Source organism: Filicampus tigris, chromosome 2 (genome assembly GCF_054856515.1).
Source record: "Filicampus tigris isolate MCC_2025a chromosome 2, RoL_Ftig_1.0, whole genome shotgun sequence".
Lineage (NCBI taxonomy): Eukaryota > Metazoa > Chordata > Actinopteri > Syngnathiformes > Syngnathidae > Filicampus > Filicampus tigris.
Window position 1 is genome coordinate 2,161,655 of NC_141218.1, and position 15,869 is coordinate 2,177,523.

A 15,869-nucleotide genomic window follows, 5' to 3' on the forward strand; every position below is an offset into this window, starting at 1 on the left:
GCGAAATCCGACACACACTTCATGTTTTTGTCGAAATTAAAAGTTAAGTCGCCATGTATATTTCAAACAAATCAATTTCAAATATATGACACTGTATACGGAACACTATGGAAATCAAGGTTGACCAGATCACTATTTGCTTTAATGACAGAAAGCTCTTAAACTATCGTCAAATTTGACCTTCGCTACTTGCCGTACTTCCATGCTCTGGAGAGTCTGTGAATGAGGTAAAGTTTATCACACGGTCCAAGTAAAAACTTTAATTCCGCTTTAATTGAGATGCTAACATAACTCAATGTGGAACTATAATGCCCAGTGTACAATAGTTATTATATTGCATGACTTGACAGGCCGATTAGGATCGCGTTGATAGAAGGCGGTGTAGCTATTAGCAGATTTGGTTAGCTTCACGGTGGCTTATTACAGTCGCAGCGGTTATCACAAAGCAAATTTAAGAATACGTTTAATATATATATATATATATATATATATATATATATATATATATATATATATATATATATATATGCGTTTTATGTATTATGCTCAACTACACCACTCCATCGATTGATAGTTTGCTTGACAGAACCACATTTAGAAATGAGTCCATTGTTACAAATTTTGCTTGTCAGCTTTCTTTTATTCTACGCGAACGGCAAATGGGAACGGTGCGCGTTTGAACATACAATACACTTTTATTGGGCACACTCGGCGAGTTTTTTATTTTGGATTGTTCTGCAAAATTCTTTCAGTGAGCCACTGTGCTAATAATAATAAGTTTTGTTTTGTAATAATAAAACAGAAGAAAAAAACGTCTTCAAGATACATGAAGCGTAGACTATGTTGTGTAGTTTGGCTTTGAAAAAACATAATTTGGGGTTATTATAACTAAGCTTGGGTAGTTTTCTGTCAATGGCTTTAATTGGTCTGTCATCAAAGATGGATTTTGCCCTCATTTAGCTCTAACAGTTCCAATAATATGGCTGTTGTGGACCACGATGAGAGGCCTCTCAGACTCCCATGTTGTGTGTTTGGAGTGTGCACAGCAAAGCCTAGTTGGTGTCCTTTCTAAAGCTCTGTTGGCTCCACTAGTGCTGCAGCATTGTCCTCTCATCTGTCGCTAATGCAGACCTTTGCAGTTGCTGGTCCATATTGTTCAGCTGTATGGAAAATATGCAGCCGAAACCGCTCGAACACGTCGATGCAAAAACGCTTGGAGGCTTTACCGAGTAAAGTTGGAAATGTAAAACACCAAGGATGCATGTTTTGATAGCAGAAAGACACTTGGGCACCTTGTCGAGCTTCACAGATGTTCATTTTGAAATGACAGTCCAAGAATGAGCATTTGAAACGTGTCCTGTTCTTTGTGGTATGTTTTTTTGCAGCAGGTGCAGCAGACTTACCTGCTCATGTCGCTTGTCAAGCAGCCTGGCGGTGAGAGCCCGAGGGCCGGCGTGCCGCTGTTGCACAGTAGAGCACACTGGCTTATCACATAGATAACAGTTTGGAGGGTGGGTTGGGTTGTTTAGGGTGGGTGCTGGGTTTAGACTTGTCGCCTGTGTTTCTAGTAATGTTAAACCGTTATATCGGCTTACGTGCGCTGTGGCTCCCGCTGCAACTTGTAAATGAAGCGTAGCGCTTTTTTCCTTTTTTTTTCTGCTGAAACAGCAGATGCAATCGTTGTCAGCTTCTGATTACTGAACATTTGAGTCAGCTCGTGTCAGGCCTAGTGAGACGAGAGCACGCGGGTCCGCCGTTCTGTTGCCATGTGAACAATGTGATAATGATTTATGCGGCGGCTTCAGGCCGATAATGTGACTACGCGGGCCAGGGATGGCCTTTCAAAGGCCTGGACCTTGTATACCTCAGAGCGTTCGCGGCCTCTGAATCTTTGCGCGAGGCGACAGGTGGCCGCATCCCTCGTCTTTCACAGGCTGACACCTGATACTTGTTTTTAATGGCAGGGTGGGGCCAATCCCCGCGTGACCATGCTGAAAAATATTGAGTTCCTTACCAAGTTCTACTGCTTTCACAGGCGTGATGGAGGCCTTAAAGGTGCGACTTGACTTCCAGAGCCCCATCATACAAGTCCAGGTGAGCTGCGAATGCGTGTGCAGTGCGGAACCAAGACGTCTATGGTTGTACAGTATATTGATTATTGTCAAAGGTCTCTCTGAATCAGTCAAGTTTCTTGGTTGCCACTTGGGAACTCGAAGCTTCGGTTCTCTATTGGGTCGAGGTCTGGAGGTTGACTGAGTTGCCCCATGGGCTGAATATGCTTTCTTCACGTTTCTTGTCCTGGCTGGCACCATATTGTGGCTCATTGTAATGCCGGGAGACCCATGACGATGGCGATCCGTCAGTGTTCTTGGACTTGGAAAAGCTCACACACCACAGTCTTTTCACCGAGGCCTTCTCGGAGTCATTAGATTTTGGCCCGAGTCCCGCGGTGAAACCAGCCGTGAGGAGGAATCGCTCGTGAATGTAGCCGGTGTCCCAAGCTGTAAAAAAAGAAACCCGTAGGACTTCGAGAGTAGTCTGCGTGGAGCTGTAGCTCAGCGACATGCCGAAACTCCTCCAGATCGTGCCGTGACGTTAAAATCAGACAAAGTCATACTCTCTTTTTCGTTCCCGCTCATCTTCTCCTTCTTGTAAATAAAGCCAGTGCTTTCTTTTGGAACAGGGACAAATCTATTGAAGTATATCGTTTGAGTCCGCACAAACCGGCAAGTGCAGTCTGTCTGTGTCTTCAGTCTTTTGTGGCTAGCTTTGTAAGCCATTGCAGCCTTGTTCTACAGTCTTGTCCCGGATGTCGTTCGACAGCCCGTTTGCCTTGCTCATGGTGGTCAAAACATTGGAAGGTAAGAAGAACTTGATTCCTACAACAGGTGTGCGTAATACAAATGAATAGCCAGTTGCCATCTGGCGTATGAGGCATTGGTGACTGACTGACTGATATTGTGTCCACTACCGTAATCAACAAACCAAAACAATTGTTCATATCTTTCCAAGTGAGCTGCTAACTTACAAATTGAGCAGACGATCCAAGAATCTTTCCCTCCACTGTATAACGATGAAGGTGCAACTCCCAGTCTCCACTATCGCTGCCTTTTTTGTTTTGCAGGCGGTGAGAAGGCTCGTTGCTGCTGTGCTTCAAGAGAAAGGCCAGACGGGGCAAATCAGCGTGTCCCCCGCACAGGTGAGTTCCTTCAAAGAACTGTTTTGGCTTCAGGTGCGCGCCAGCGGCGGCGGCGGCGGCGCGCTACGCCAGCCTGCCTTTCGGTGCGGGCAGCTTGGGCTCAGTGCGAGCGTGAATCCGTCCCTGCCATCGACCGGCGAACGTCGGCGCGAGCTCAAGCGGCGGCTGTCTCGTCACGCCAGGGCTCGGCACTGGAGACTCTGTGGCAGCGCTGCTGCGGCGACTGCGCTCTGGTGCGTTCGGCCTGCTGCGACGCCCTCGTGCTGCTGGTGGATCAAGGCCACGCCGACCTGCACCACGTCCTCAACGGCGTCCTCAACCTGCTGCCTTCTGCGCGGTACAGATTGTCCGGCGCCGTTTGCTTTCCTTCCTTTGTGCCGCTTTTGACCGCAGCCGTCCTCAGGAACGTCCAGGGCTTGCTTCAAGTCGTGGGCAAGCTGCTCCAGATGCAGGCGGACCGCCGAGACCGGGACGCACCCTTCGCTTGTCCTTACGAGATCAGGTCAGTGGTGGACAGCGGCGGCGTGGCCATTTTTGCCAATTGAAAGCCGTGAAAACCACCTTCTTTTAACTCTTCATTTACTGGAACCAATTATAGTTCAAATGTGGTTGAATTCTAGATGCAACACTTTCAAATTGGACTTTTTTCATGTTTTGAACTAGATGATGTCCTTCATCCGTTTTTGGACAAGGTAGCAATTTCATATCATATTAGTTCCGGGAAGAAGCGTTTAATGATTTAATGCAATGGTTCTCAAATGTTTTACACCTGAAAAAATAGTTAGCCCTTCTCAGTTCCACCGTAATGACCAATATTGGAATAAAGTAGTGTCGCAGACCCAAGTGTTCATCAAAAACAAGTCAGATTTTATTCCTAAAACTTACATGTATTATTATTAGCTGCTGTAACATGATCTACAGTTTGAACATTAACAACTGTGATTAAATGAAAGAAAATGATCAGAAATAATGAATTGAAGAGAATTCCACATTTTCTCAGAAATAAACATGAAGTATCCACCGTAACATTAACGTGGTAATCAACCCCCAAATTGTCTTGACCAGAACATGCTCTATGCAGGCCCGCTAGTCGAAACGCGCCGTTCAGATGAATATTGCCTTTGTGGAATAGGAGAAATGCACCCGTTTTTAGCTAGCTCAGGGGGCGGCCATTTTGTCACTTCTGTCGACTGAAGATGACATCGCAGATGCTCAGGTAACGACCACTCATGGCTCGGCTTCAGACGACGGGCGAGCCGTGATTGGTCGTTACCCGAGCCCTGAGCAACTTCGATGTGATTTTCAGTCGCCAAAAGTGACAAAATGGCCGCCCTCTCAGATGGCTGAAAACGGGTGCGTTTTGCTGCTTCACTCATATTCCACAAACACCATTTGAATCACTCAGAATGCCGTGTTTAGACTCGTGGAGCTGCAGAGAACATATTTTAAAGAAAGGTTTTAGGTTGACTTCCACTTCAAGCACAGTTTAAACATTGCTTTCAGTGACTCTTTTGAATACCATTAAAGGGAGCAATCAAGAAATCATTGTACCTGTCAGACAAAGTCACGTCGCCCACTAGCTCTCAAAAAGAATGGCATTGTCCCATGATGTAAAATTAGAAGCCACGTGATTCGTCAGTCTGGAAAAGGTTGTCAACAGATTGCGTGGAGGCCTGGGATTCCCCCCCCAAAATTGAGAAAGTGTGCAAATACTTTTTCAGGCCGCTCTTGCAGTATTCCGTGGATCCCCGCATCTCTGCCCCTGCCCAAGCAGTTCCTAAAAAAGCGTAGTTGCTTTGTCGTTCCCTTTTTCCTCTTTCCTCGACCACCGCGTCCTTCACCAGTCCCATTCTTTCCAGTTCCTTTGTCCTCTTTCGTCTCTGCCGCTCCCTCACCGCTCTCTGCGTCCGTCTGCCACCCCGGTGGGAAGATGAATGCCTTTGAGGGGGGCCGGCCGCCATCGGTGCCTTGGCCCCGGCACTGCCGCTTGGGTCACCGTCGGTGCCGCTGGATTCGTGGAGGACGCACACTGGCGGCCGTTGTGAAGCGTCTGCTCGCCGGCGTCCTGCGCAATCTGCAAACCGAAATCCGGAGACACTTGTGTCCCGTTGGCAGGAGTTGGTCTGGCCCAATTCGGCGCTCCCAAAATACTCCTAATCCATCTGGTCTACCCTGCCGATGGGACTCTGCAGTCCCATCTTCATGGGAATGTCAAAATATTTGACATGCAGCCTCTCAATGGAAGCAAAGTGGCCTCCAGTGCTGCATCATTTGCACACCACTACATCGCCAAATCCTGCGGTTTATGCTGATCATTTTCTGGGTTGTTAACTTATTACAGTACACAGTGGGACCGAGCTCTGCTGCGAACATCTGCAAAGAACTGACGTGGTTCGTAATTGTCTATAGATGCCACAAGATAGTGGTGAAACGGAGAGCGGAGTTCTACAGTATATGGGAGGGTTCCAACTATTTAGAAAAAATGTTTATTACCGGTGGATGGTGTCTATCGTGGATTTTGACCTTTAGCTGATGGGTCTGTAACGTATCCTCCGTGATGAACGCGTGTTTGTTGTAACGCCTCCCGAGACATGGGAACGTTCGGGAATGGTGCGAGAGGTTGATGCATGAGAGTTCAGGAGCGACGCGGCGAGGGATGAGAGACGTCGGGCCACCCGAGGAGTGTTTAACATGGCCACCAAGATTATCAGTTGGAGATTATTCAAAAAAAACACACAAAAAAGCGACAGAGTGCAAAGAAGAGAGCGCGGCCAGTCAGTCTCGGTCGCTGAACTTTGTTCCGTGTGGATTGATGGGACCAAAGATTTGTTGAAGTGGGCCTGTGGGGGAGCGTTCGGTGACCCGCAAGACTTCAACTCGGATTCGACTGCAAGTATTTAGTCTGGACTTGATGGGCTCGCAGATTCGCAGGCAAGACTTGAAAAGTAATGAATGATTACGCAACAATTTCCACTCACTTTAAAAGTAGCACTCTGTCCTGTTGTGTCCTTTTATTTCCATAGGAATAATCCCCACCCGTACATAACGGCTCTGGAGAACCGTCCGGACTGCCAGACCGCCATTCTCGCAGTGATGGCTGACTTTGTTCAGCAGGCTGTTGACAGGCAAGCACCTTGAACGTCACATCCCAAATCGACTATTGCGGGCAGTTAGTAATGGCTGCCTGCCGTGTTGTGTGCGATGAACCAGAAATGAGCCCGCCTACGTGGCCATGCTGGCCCCCTTTCTTCGCTACCTCTACTGCGACCCAGGGAGGCGGCCCGAGCACGCCTTCCTCCGACAGGGCCTCCTCCGGACGCTGCTCCCCGCAGAGCCGGTCGACGCGACCGCCCCTCAGCACGCGGAGCGGAATTCGCCGGTTTCCGACAGCCTGCTCCGGTGCCTCTGCCGGCTGGTGCCGCACGTGCCGGTAAGTGAGAGCAGAGTGTCGCTGACGTAGAAATGAGTGCTGCCTTAGCAGGGTTTTTCCTGGCTCAAATTGAGGCATTGTGAAAATGTTGCAGCGGTTGACAAAATACATCATTTCTAATTGGACGTTTGTAGGCGCGACTTCCAGCTGTGACCACGATCATGCGACAATGTCCATTTCAAGTTGCCAACGGAATAACAACAGTTTCCCTGATGTCAGAGGTTTTCGAGCCGGAGGCAGCGGCCTCCAAATTTGAGACGCAGAAAAAAACCCTTGGAATATTTGTCCTGGGCAGGTGGACTCCGCGGAGGCGGTGCTGGAGCTGCACTGGTTGATCGGCGCTCTGCTTCCCGGTGTGTCGGAGAAGCGCCAAGAACCGTGGCGGAGCGAGAGGGTGCGTCTCCTGCTCCGGCTGCTCTGCGCCTGTCAGCGCTGCCTCGGCTTCAGTGGAGACTGTCGACCTCTCGTCCGCTCGATGACGGAGCTCATCCCGACATGCCGGCAGGTCAGCCAGCGCCACCTGTGTGTTTAATCAGCATTTGTGATGTCGAGACTAAGATTACGGAGAAGAATGGTGATGCATTTGTTTATAGGAGCTGCCTTTTGATGAGCTCTTAATGGGTCTGGCCTTGCTCCTGTTTGAAGCCCCCGCAGCGCAGCAGAGTAGCCTGCTCAGTCTCGGTAAAAAAAACAATATATATATATATGTATGTATGTATAAACATAAACATATACATACCGTATATATACACTCACGAGACATAGAGGTACATACAGATACAGTACATATGTGTATGCATATACAGAGTGAGCCCCAAAAACAGGTCCCAATTTTTCTTACAGAGTCAAATGCAACTTGAGGGATAACTAGTTTATTGGGTTAAGAACATCGATTAAAACATTATACTCATTGGCCTTTTCTTCTTCAAAAATCCATTTCAAATTTCCTAATCCAAATCTTTTCGGGTCACACAAATACAGACATTTATATGCAGGTAGACATATACAGAGTACGTATACAGACGCGTACTGTATATACATGCATACTCACGTATATATCCTCCATAGATATAGCATAGACATTCACAAGCCAATAGTTCTTGATCTCCCGATTGAAATGGTGCAAAGATTTGTATATAGTTTCCAGATACAGTGTGTATGAATGCAAAATTGGTCACAACAAATTGAATTATTAAAATGATGTAAAACCAAAGCTTGGATTTTTGGCTCACTTCCACAACCTTCTGTCCACATTCAAGTGCTAACTTTAGTGCCCGAGGACACCGAGTTCTGCCAGTGGCTGAGTCCGGTCCTGGTTCTTCCCGTGCTGCAGCTCCTGTCTTGCTCGGATCTCAGCGAGCCGCTTGCAGAGCGCCGCACGCACGAGCTCAACCGGAAGCTGGCTCAGAGCGTGCTCCACAGCGTCACAAAGCAGACCGCCCAACCCCAACAGGTACCCTGAATTGCAAAATGTCGCTCACGTGTGTGACTCACATCACTCACATGTCAGATCACATTTTCCCATTAAAATGAATGCATTTGCCATGAATCTAGCCCCCCCCACAAAAAAGTACAGACCAAAATGTTTGTAACAAGTTTAAAAAAGAAAAATAGTACTCTTCGGTACTTTATATCAGCTATATATTACTGCATAGTACCGGTACTATATATCAAAATCCAAATATTCATTGTTGAAGGATTTATAACTAGCACAACATGGATGCTAGTTTTGTTAGCCCGTCTACGACAGTTTTCATTGTGTTTTAGCATTAAGCTAAATTTATGCGGTCACACATTTGGCTTCATTTTTAATGTAAACAAATGTAAAATCGCTTAATTAGCCGAAAACCTCTTTTTGTGCCGCCATGAGGCGAGATGAAGACAAACCTCTCCTTGTTGTCAGTCTCATCTGCCAGAGGCGCTTCTTCTGACTGCCTGGTTCAGCGAACTGAGAGCGGCCGTGTCCACGCTACGCCAGGCGGTCCATCACCCATCGGCAGCCGTCGACTGGCTCCTCTCGCTCGCCTCGGCTCTGTCGCCGTCAGACCGGCGCCTGCCGAGCTCCCTCGTCCTCATCGTCAGCCACCTCCTCCTCACGGGTCAGGAGGATGTCTGCCGGTTGGCTTTGGACGCCGTCCGGGCCATTGCGGCAGCCGACCCCCACCAGGTGAGCGTTGGCGAATCGGCTTAGAAACCTGCCATGCCGACCTCATGATTTAGCTTGCGTCGCTTTTCGGACTTGGGACTTGCTTAGTTAGCCAAAACTTATCAAAGACACAACTTGACCTTGACTTGAACTACGTGATTTGACAAGACTTGCCTGTTTACATTTGAAAATCTGCTACTAAATGAAGCTCCTCCCCTCACTTTAACAGCTCCTTGGCACCAAGATATCACAAGATGAGATCTTACTGGGAATTAATTCAAGCATAAATATGAACGTTTTGTTTTGTCATAGTCAAATATGGCCATGCAAAATATCATTAAAATAATTCAGAAATGAAACATTTTGGCAGAAGATAGACTTTTATCAAGTTTTAAATATTTGATTGAGCAATCAGTTCTTTGATCGAAGGGAAAAAAAAGTGAATTTTGAGTTAAATCTGAATTATCAACCCATTCAAAAATTAACCTATTGGTAATACCCACCGACCAATTCAAAATGTGAAATGAAAAGGAGCTGCCCCCCCGCTCCCCCCAAAAATCCAATTCAACACGCAAGCTACAAAACCCACAAAGACAGCTAAGTTGCGTTAGCTTCTCAATTTAACTGGCCGATTACTGCTCAAACTGCCACTAAGCTTTGTGTCGTTTATACTTTAAATTGAGTTGGCAATCATAAACTTAAACGTACCATGACAAAAAAAAGTGTGATTATTTGTCAATGTGTCAGTGTAGTTAGCTAACGCGAGAAACAGATACTGAGTGCAAAGTGGCTAATGTGTGAGTGCTGTAAAGTATTTCGACTGCCTTACAAGTTGCATACCATCATCAAGTGACGACTTAACTCGAAATTTAGTGGAGACTCGACTTGATTTTTGCCTCAGTAACTTTGGCCCTGCTTGAAAGTCGAAGGTAAAGCCTTGAGACTAATTGTTTAGACATATGTGACTTAATCCCACCTCTGTTTATCATGCAGCACCACTAGTTGGTTGAAGTGGCACTTGGTTGTTCAGGTCTTACTGCTTTTTGGCAGTCTCCGAGCTACTGAAAGAATGTGAATCCATGTCGGGCTCCGGTTCCAGTCTTGGTTGGCTCTCCATTGGCTACTTTAAGTGGCATTCCATGCGCATTTTCTTCGATAAATTTGAGCCCCAAAAAAGCAACTTGCTGCGCTGAGCTTGCGGGCCTTCTGCCACTGACAGACTTCCCTCTGAGCCTGTGGGACTGCAATGTGAGTCACTCCAGGTCCAGACAATGATGTGAAATAACAGGCGGTGCCAGGGCTGCTCGTTAAGAGGATTCCCCTGCTGCTCTAATTGCTCCCACAGTGCCACTTGCACCGGGCATTTATCTCGTGGAGGGAGCCTGTTGACAAATTGGATTGTTCTCCTCAGCCTAGCCCAGCACCTCACGTCTGCATGTACACAAAATTGTTGGCTCCCTTCTGTCACAGACAGACGCAAATGCACCAACCTCAACTAATGCTAAATCACGATTTTGTGATTATTAGCAAATGAAAATCGGCCATTGCTTCATTTTGGCGGTCCGGCAGAATTATTTTAAAGAAGAAAAGAAAAATGATAGGAGACTATCGAGGCAGCCTGGAAGGAAAAGTGCCGTCCGGTGAAATAAAAACGGATCTTTCTTATTTCTGGGGCTGCTTCGCTCCATCAGGAACTGGATGTCATGAGTCAGTGAAGACTACAATGGACTCTCGAGACTATCAATGCATTCTGAGGTAATGCGCCGTCCGGCCAAAGATAATTCGGGCCTCCAACCCAAAACACGCACGACTATCAGACTGTTCTCAAGAGCCCTGATCGAAACCCTAACGAACATCACTTGTCAGTGCTAAATGTAGCACCGAGTTCACCAACGGACGGGACTTGGTCATTTGAGCCATGGTTTCTGTATTGCAGGTCCCGTCCCTTCTTCCGCTGCTGCTTTTCAAGCTGGGGAAAGAAAAAGATCCAAGCCTGACTTACGCGGTGCTCGACTGCCTGCCAAGCCTCGGCACCCACAAGGTACTTGCTGCCAAGTAGATTTACATTTACATTTGGATTAAAAAAAAAAAAAAAAACTCGGGTTAAAACAGCAATGTCGGTGTCTACGGTAGATATCTGGGGACAAAATGTCTTTTGTGTTGCAGCTTTGCGTGCCCGCGCTCCTGCGGACTCTCGGCACGCTCGCGAGCAACCTCAAACTCAGGGCGGTGGCAGTGCGGCTCACCGCCGCCCTTTGGACGAAACAGGTGGGGCCACTCAACAAAATGGCGACAGCGTCGGCGTGCTCGGCCTGCGTGACCCGTCCCCGCCCTCCCGACAGGAGCGCGTTTACCCCGAGCTTCAGCGTCTGCTGGCTCAGCCGGACAACAGAGTGGTGATGGGGAAGGAAAGCCAGTGGGAGCAAGCGCTGGCCCGGGCGGCCACCCTTCGAGACATCTGCCGAGAGAGGTCTCATCGCTCGACGCGTGCCCGCCGTCGGGAGCGTCCTTGGGGATTAGCCCTCGCGCGCTCTCATGAAACGCTCTCGTAACAAAATCCTTTTGGCGCATTACTGAAATACGCTCGAATAAAAACACGAGGGTACGCATTTCAGCGGTGCGTGTATGTGTGACCGAAAACAAATTCAGACTTCGAGACTTTTGTGTGAGTGTTTCCATAGTGTGTGTGAGCATTTTACTGGGGACTCTGAAAGCATTTCAGTCATTTATATAAGCAAACCAAATTTCCGTAATGGTTGTGAGAGCGTTGCAGTCGTGTGCGAGCAGTTTAGTATTGTGTATGAGAGCGTTTCAGTGTTGTATGTAAGACCAAAAACTCAACTGTTGTGCGTGTGTGTGAGCGTTTTTCTTGCCTGTATGACGACATTTCAGTTGGATGTGTGAGAGTGTATCAGTTGTGTGTGAGTGAGTGTGATAGATCATGTGCGAGACCTTTTCAGTAGTGTTGGTGTTTAAGTGATGTGCATTTCGGAGCATTTAATTAGTGCATTTGAGTGAAAAGAAATTGCCATTGTGTGAGAGTGTTTTGTAGGGAATGTGATTGGAAAAAATGTAGTAGTGAGTGTGTTTTATTAGTGTGCATGTGTGTTTGACCTGTGTGTGAGAGACCGTCTCTGTTGCGTGTGAAAGCCTTCCTGTAGTTTATGTGAATGGAAAAAAAAACATTTGTCCGTGTGAGAGCAATTAACTAGTAAATGCGAGCTTTTCAGTAGCTGTGTGTGTGTTTCAGTAGTGTACAGTCTATGAGAGGTTATTAGTAGCGTATGCCTGAGAGCATTTCAGTAGTGTATATGAGTGGAAAAAAAATCTATAATGAGCCAAAAAAAAAGTTAATAGTCTGTTTCTGTTGTTTGTGTGAGAGCTTTTCAGTTGTGTGCTTCAGGACTGAATGAGAGTGTTTCAGTTGTGTGTGGGCGTTTCTTTGTGTGAGAGTTTTTCAGTAGTGAATTTGAGTTAAAAAAAATGGTAGTGCATGAGAGTGTTGCTGTAGTGTGAATGTGAGAGAGTTTGAGTAGTGTAGGTGATCCCAAAACATTCACTAGTTGGCGTGAGAGCGTTTCGGTGGCGTGTGAGAGGTAATCTTGAATCATGGCAGAGTTTTGCCGCACCTTGTCATGACTTTTGCGTTTGTGTGTCAGGCCTTACCAGCACGCAAGCGACATGTTGGCCGCCATCGCGGCGACTTTGAAGCAGTGCAGCCGAGACGAGCACCTGGTGACCCCCGCCGTGCTCGCCCTTCAAGGACTGCGGGAGCTGTGCCGCGCCGAGGTGGGTCACCAAACCCATTTCACTCTCCTTCATCTTTCCAAGCCCAATAGTTGTAACTTGACTTTGGACTTTGGACTTGTTTTCGTTTCATTACGTCAACTCAACTTTCCCCAAAACAAAGTCACAGAAATGCCGTTGATCCGTTCCACTCCCGCCAAAATGTTGTTTGTTTTTTGAATAGGAACAATAGAACTCGACAGTGTTGTACTTTATCGAAACAAACTCTCTAACCATAATCGAACGGAATGTAAAGAATTAAAATCGTTTGTTTTGCTTCAATTCGGTGGATGTGCTGCTCCTTCTGCTTGTGCCTTGGCCACCGGGGGGCAGTATAATCCATGCATCCACATCATACATGTGGATTAGATGCTGTAAAACTCTCGCAACTAAACTAGGGCTATTTTTGTTTTGTTTTTTAAAAATCATCCAATTAGTGTTATGAATTCTATTAATTGTTCAGTCCCAAACCAAGATGGTAATATTAATAATTTTTTCAGAGCATAAAAAATAGTGTATTTTATGTCTGTTAGTTGCTGCACTGTTTGTGTTCAAACACAAGCTGTTTAAAGGTTAAGAACTTCTTTGATATCAATGCTACTTTCCTGAGCACATCTGTGGCATTCCATGTTATGTACTCGTAGCAGACGTTCGTAAGGCAAAGTTATGCAGTTGAGGTAAATACACTTCTTATTCTTGTGGTTTTATGTTTCGTCTCACCGTAAACGTCGACTGGGAGTGGCGATGCCATCTTAAAGCAAGCACACATGCCATCTTTTTTGAAGACCTGCTTACTATTTGAAGGCATTTTGCATGCTCACCTGCACAACAAATGGAAAACGGCAGCCCCAAAGTACAAAACACAACAGCACTTGTACATTCACGTGAACTTTGCGATGGAGTTCACTGGCGCCATCTAGCGGTGGGGTGCCTGAAGCTCACTTGTATGTTTACATTTTTGCTCGTCAGAGGGCACTTATCATCGTGAAAACGATATCGCTCAATAATCACTTCCTTATATTGTCACTTGGACACAATTCGTGGATTCGATTATTAATACGCACGAATGTTGAACAATAATTCTGAAGTCCTGGAAAAGCATGGCAAGCAAATATTTTAGCATACGGTGCTGTGAAAAAAGCGCCCGTTCCAGAGAGCAACGAGCAATGAAGTCCATTTTTCTCAAAGTGAAGTACGGTAGTCACATGTTTTTGACTTTCACGACCTTTTGCAGGTTGTGGACATTGTTTCCACATGGCGAATTCTCGGACCGGAATTGAGGTGCGACTCTCGTCCACTGATGGTCAAGGCCGTGTCTCAGCTTCTGGCTCTGGTTCCACAACTCGCCGTCAAGTCCGAGGAGTACGAGGTGCCCGCTAAAGTCATGCATGCATGCATGCAAAAAAAAAAGATGAAAATAAAAGTCACACACAGATGAAAATCGAATGACTGACGTCATTATGAGGCCACGCCCTTAAAGCCACACATCAACACGAATGTACTACAGAGTTTATTTCTCTAATTCTCTTTTATGTTTCGTTATCATTTTTTAAAAATATGTATTTTACAATCCAGTCCTATTTTTCTTTGTCCAAAACAAAAATGGTGATTGACGCCCATTATAAATCGTGATCATGAATCTTTTTTTTTTCAACCCCAAAAATTCTTGAAAGAAAAAAAAACCCGAGATAAACCTCCACAATTTTCTCTGGGGGGAAAATCGTAAAAAAATATTTTAAAACATATTGGGGGGAAAAAACAATTTCTGCCTAATTGCGAGTAAACTGGAGTCCACTGAATAGCAGACAAATACTTTATGCTTAATATTTCCTTGATGCTATTTGCAGTTTTTGTTTTATTTATAGAAATTAAAGGATGAAGCAGTCGGATTTCTCTGGCATTACGCTGCCAACCAGGTCTGTGTAGAAAACACCGGCACGTTCTGATGTTGTGACAGGTGCCCCTTTTTTATCTTTTTTTTTTTTTTTTTTTTTTTGGGCAACAGGACCCAGAGGTGGCCAGCTGTGGTTTTCAGGCCTTGGCAGACTTCCCGGAAGAGGTTCACACAATAAATCATCTCCCCGAGGCAGTAAGTCAAGTCGAGTTCATTTCATTCTTATTGTGCTAATTGACCATCAAAATTATCTCAAGGCACTTGGAGCACTGGCGGAGCTAGAGGGGGGGGGGGGGGTGCGGGGGCACTGGCCCCCCATGAAATATGATTAGACCCCCAGGTGCTAGGCCAGATAATTGATTTCTGAGTATTTTCAGATTTTTCTAGGTATTTTTTTTCCTACATTTCCCCCAATCCTCTGGAGAGAACATACAATTAATGTCCATCAGGGTTTCCCGAAGAATTTTGGGGGGGTTTTAAAAAAAAATGGATTTTTTTTTTTTTTGCGTCTAGGTCCGCTCCTGACTTAGAGCAGGCCCGCTTGTTGACCTCCTCGTTTTCTGTCTGTTGACTGTCGCAGGCCAGGCCTGCTGTGAAGCCGCCTGAGGACGAGGACGAGGACGAGGAGGAAGAGAAAGACCTCTCAGTCGCCGGTTCATCATATGTAAAGTTGCTGACTCTCACCCCCTCACCCGCGCTAGCAGGTGATGACATCACAGCGTCTCGTCTTTGTGTCGAAAAATGCCTTCTCCGCGAACACGGTTGGGCAAATGCGCTACAGCTCCCCGCGGCCGTACCCGAAAGAAACATTTGTCCATTATTACGACGATCAAAGCGTTACCGTTGGAAATGACCGAACTGTCCCATATGTCGTCATACTGTGCAGCCTTGGAGCTTTTCCTGACATCGCTGGTCAAGCAGGAGATGAGCCAGATGCCGAGGGGCGTGTACTTTTCCGCCCTGCGGGGAGGCGGCCTGCGTTCGGAGCAGGGTAAAACGATGGCGGGGATCCCGGCCTTCATGCTCAAGTCCTACGAGAAGAACAAGCAGCCGGGGCTCAAGTCTGGGCTAGCAGGTGACCGTCGTTTGGCGAGGCCTGAGCGAAGTTGCCCTCCCTCCACTACACAGTAGCAAGATCGGAGCCGTGAAGCAGACTCCGGCAACGTCTGATTCTTAATTCCGCTGGGGTCGCTTCTCTGTCCTGCGTGTTTGCAGCCGGCCTGTTGCTTTGCTACGAGCTGCCGCAGCAGACGGATCGCGAGGGCCGACCCCTGCCGCGCCTCCTCGTCGGCCGCAGCCGCAGCTTTCAGCAAACCATGAGCGCCCTCATTCACGAAGTACTCGCAGCCGCCGCATGTTGGTCTCTGTTGTTTTTTTGACCGTGGGGGGGAAGAAAAAAGCCTCACCTTTTTTT

At 46.9% G+C, this 15,869-nt stretch overlaps 1 protein-coding gene and 1 long non-coding RNA gene across 7 annotated transcripts in view; one reads left to right on the forward strand and one right to left on the reverse strand.

The window, feature by feature from the left end:
- focad (focadhesin) overlaps window positions 1-15,869 on the forward strand; it is a 26,992-nt gene continuing 11,123 nt past the window's right edge. For 2 of the 6 annotated variants that reach the window (XR_015085755.1, XM_086024029.1), the window contains exons 1-22: window positions 6-227; window positions 1,386-1,434; window positions 2,036-2,094; window positions 3,125-3,199; window positions 3,382-3,536; window positions 3,603-3,701; window positions 6,223-6,324; window positions 6,410-6,629; window positions 6,925-7,134; window positions 7,223-7,310; window positions 7,889-8,082; window positions 8,533-8,796; window positions 10,712-10,816; window positions 10,942-11,043; window positions 11,118-11,245; window positions 12,435-12,564; window positions 13,796-13,930; window positions 14,427-14,477; window positions 14,567-14,650; window positions 15,036-15,159; window positions 15,342-15,530; window positions 15,671-15,792. Coding sequence is in view for 5 of the 6 variants with exons in the window: in XM_086024029.1 (XP_085880155.1) it covers window positions 1,410-1,434; window positions 2,036-2,094; window positions 3,125-3,199; window positions 3,382-3,536; window positions 3,603-3,701; window positions 6,223-6,324; window positions 6,410-6,629; window positions 6,925-7,134; window positions 7,223-7,310; window positions 7,889-8,082; window positions 8,533-8,796; window positions 10,712-10,816; window positions 10,942-11,043; window positions 11,118-11,245; window positions 12,435-12,564; window positions 13,796-13,930; window positions 14,427-14,477; window positions 14,567-14,650; window positions 15,036-15,159; window positions 15,342-15,530; window positions 15,671-15,792 (2,661 nt within the window). In the remaining variant the exon portion in view is untranslated. Of the gene's footprint in view, window positions 228-1,385; window positions 1,512-2,035; window positions 2,095-3,124; window positions 3,200-3,381; window positions 3,537-3,602; window positions 3,702-6,222; window positions 6,325-6,409; window positions 6,630-6,924; window positions 7,135-7,222; window positions 7,311-7,888; window positions 8,083-8,532; window positions 8,797-10,711; window positions 10,817-10,941; window positions 11,044-11,117; window positions 11,246-12,434; window positions 12,565-13,795; window positions 13,931-14,426; window positions 14,478-14,566; window positions 14,651-15,035; window positions 15,160-15,341; window positions 15,531-15,670; window positions 15,793-15,869 lie in introns of all 6 variants that reach the window. The other 4 variants (XM_086024032.1, XM_086024031.1, XM_086024028.1 and 1 more) reach the window with 4 other exon arrangements.
- Window positions 7,486-12,756, reverse strand: LOC147150788 (uncharacterized). The gene is made up of 2 exons (XR_015085758.1): window positions 12,442-12,756; window positions 7,486-8,087 (listed from the first exon to the last, which is right to left on the reverse strand). It is a non-coding gene; the product is annotated as an uncharacterized LOC147150788 (long non-coding RNA).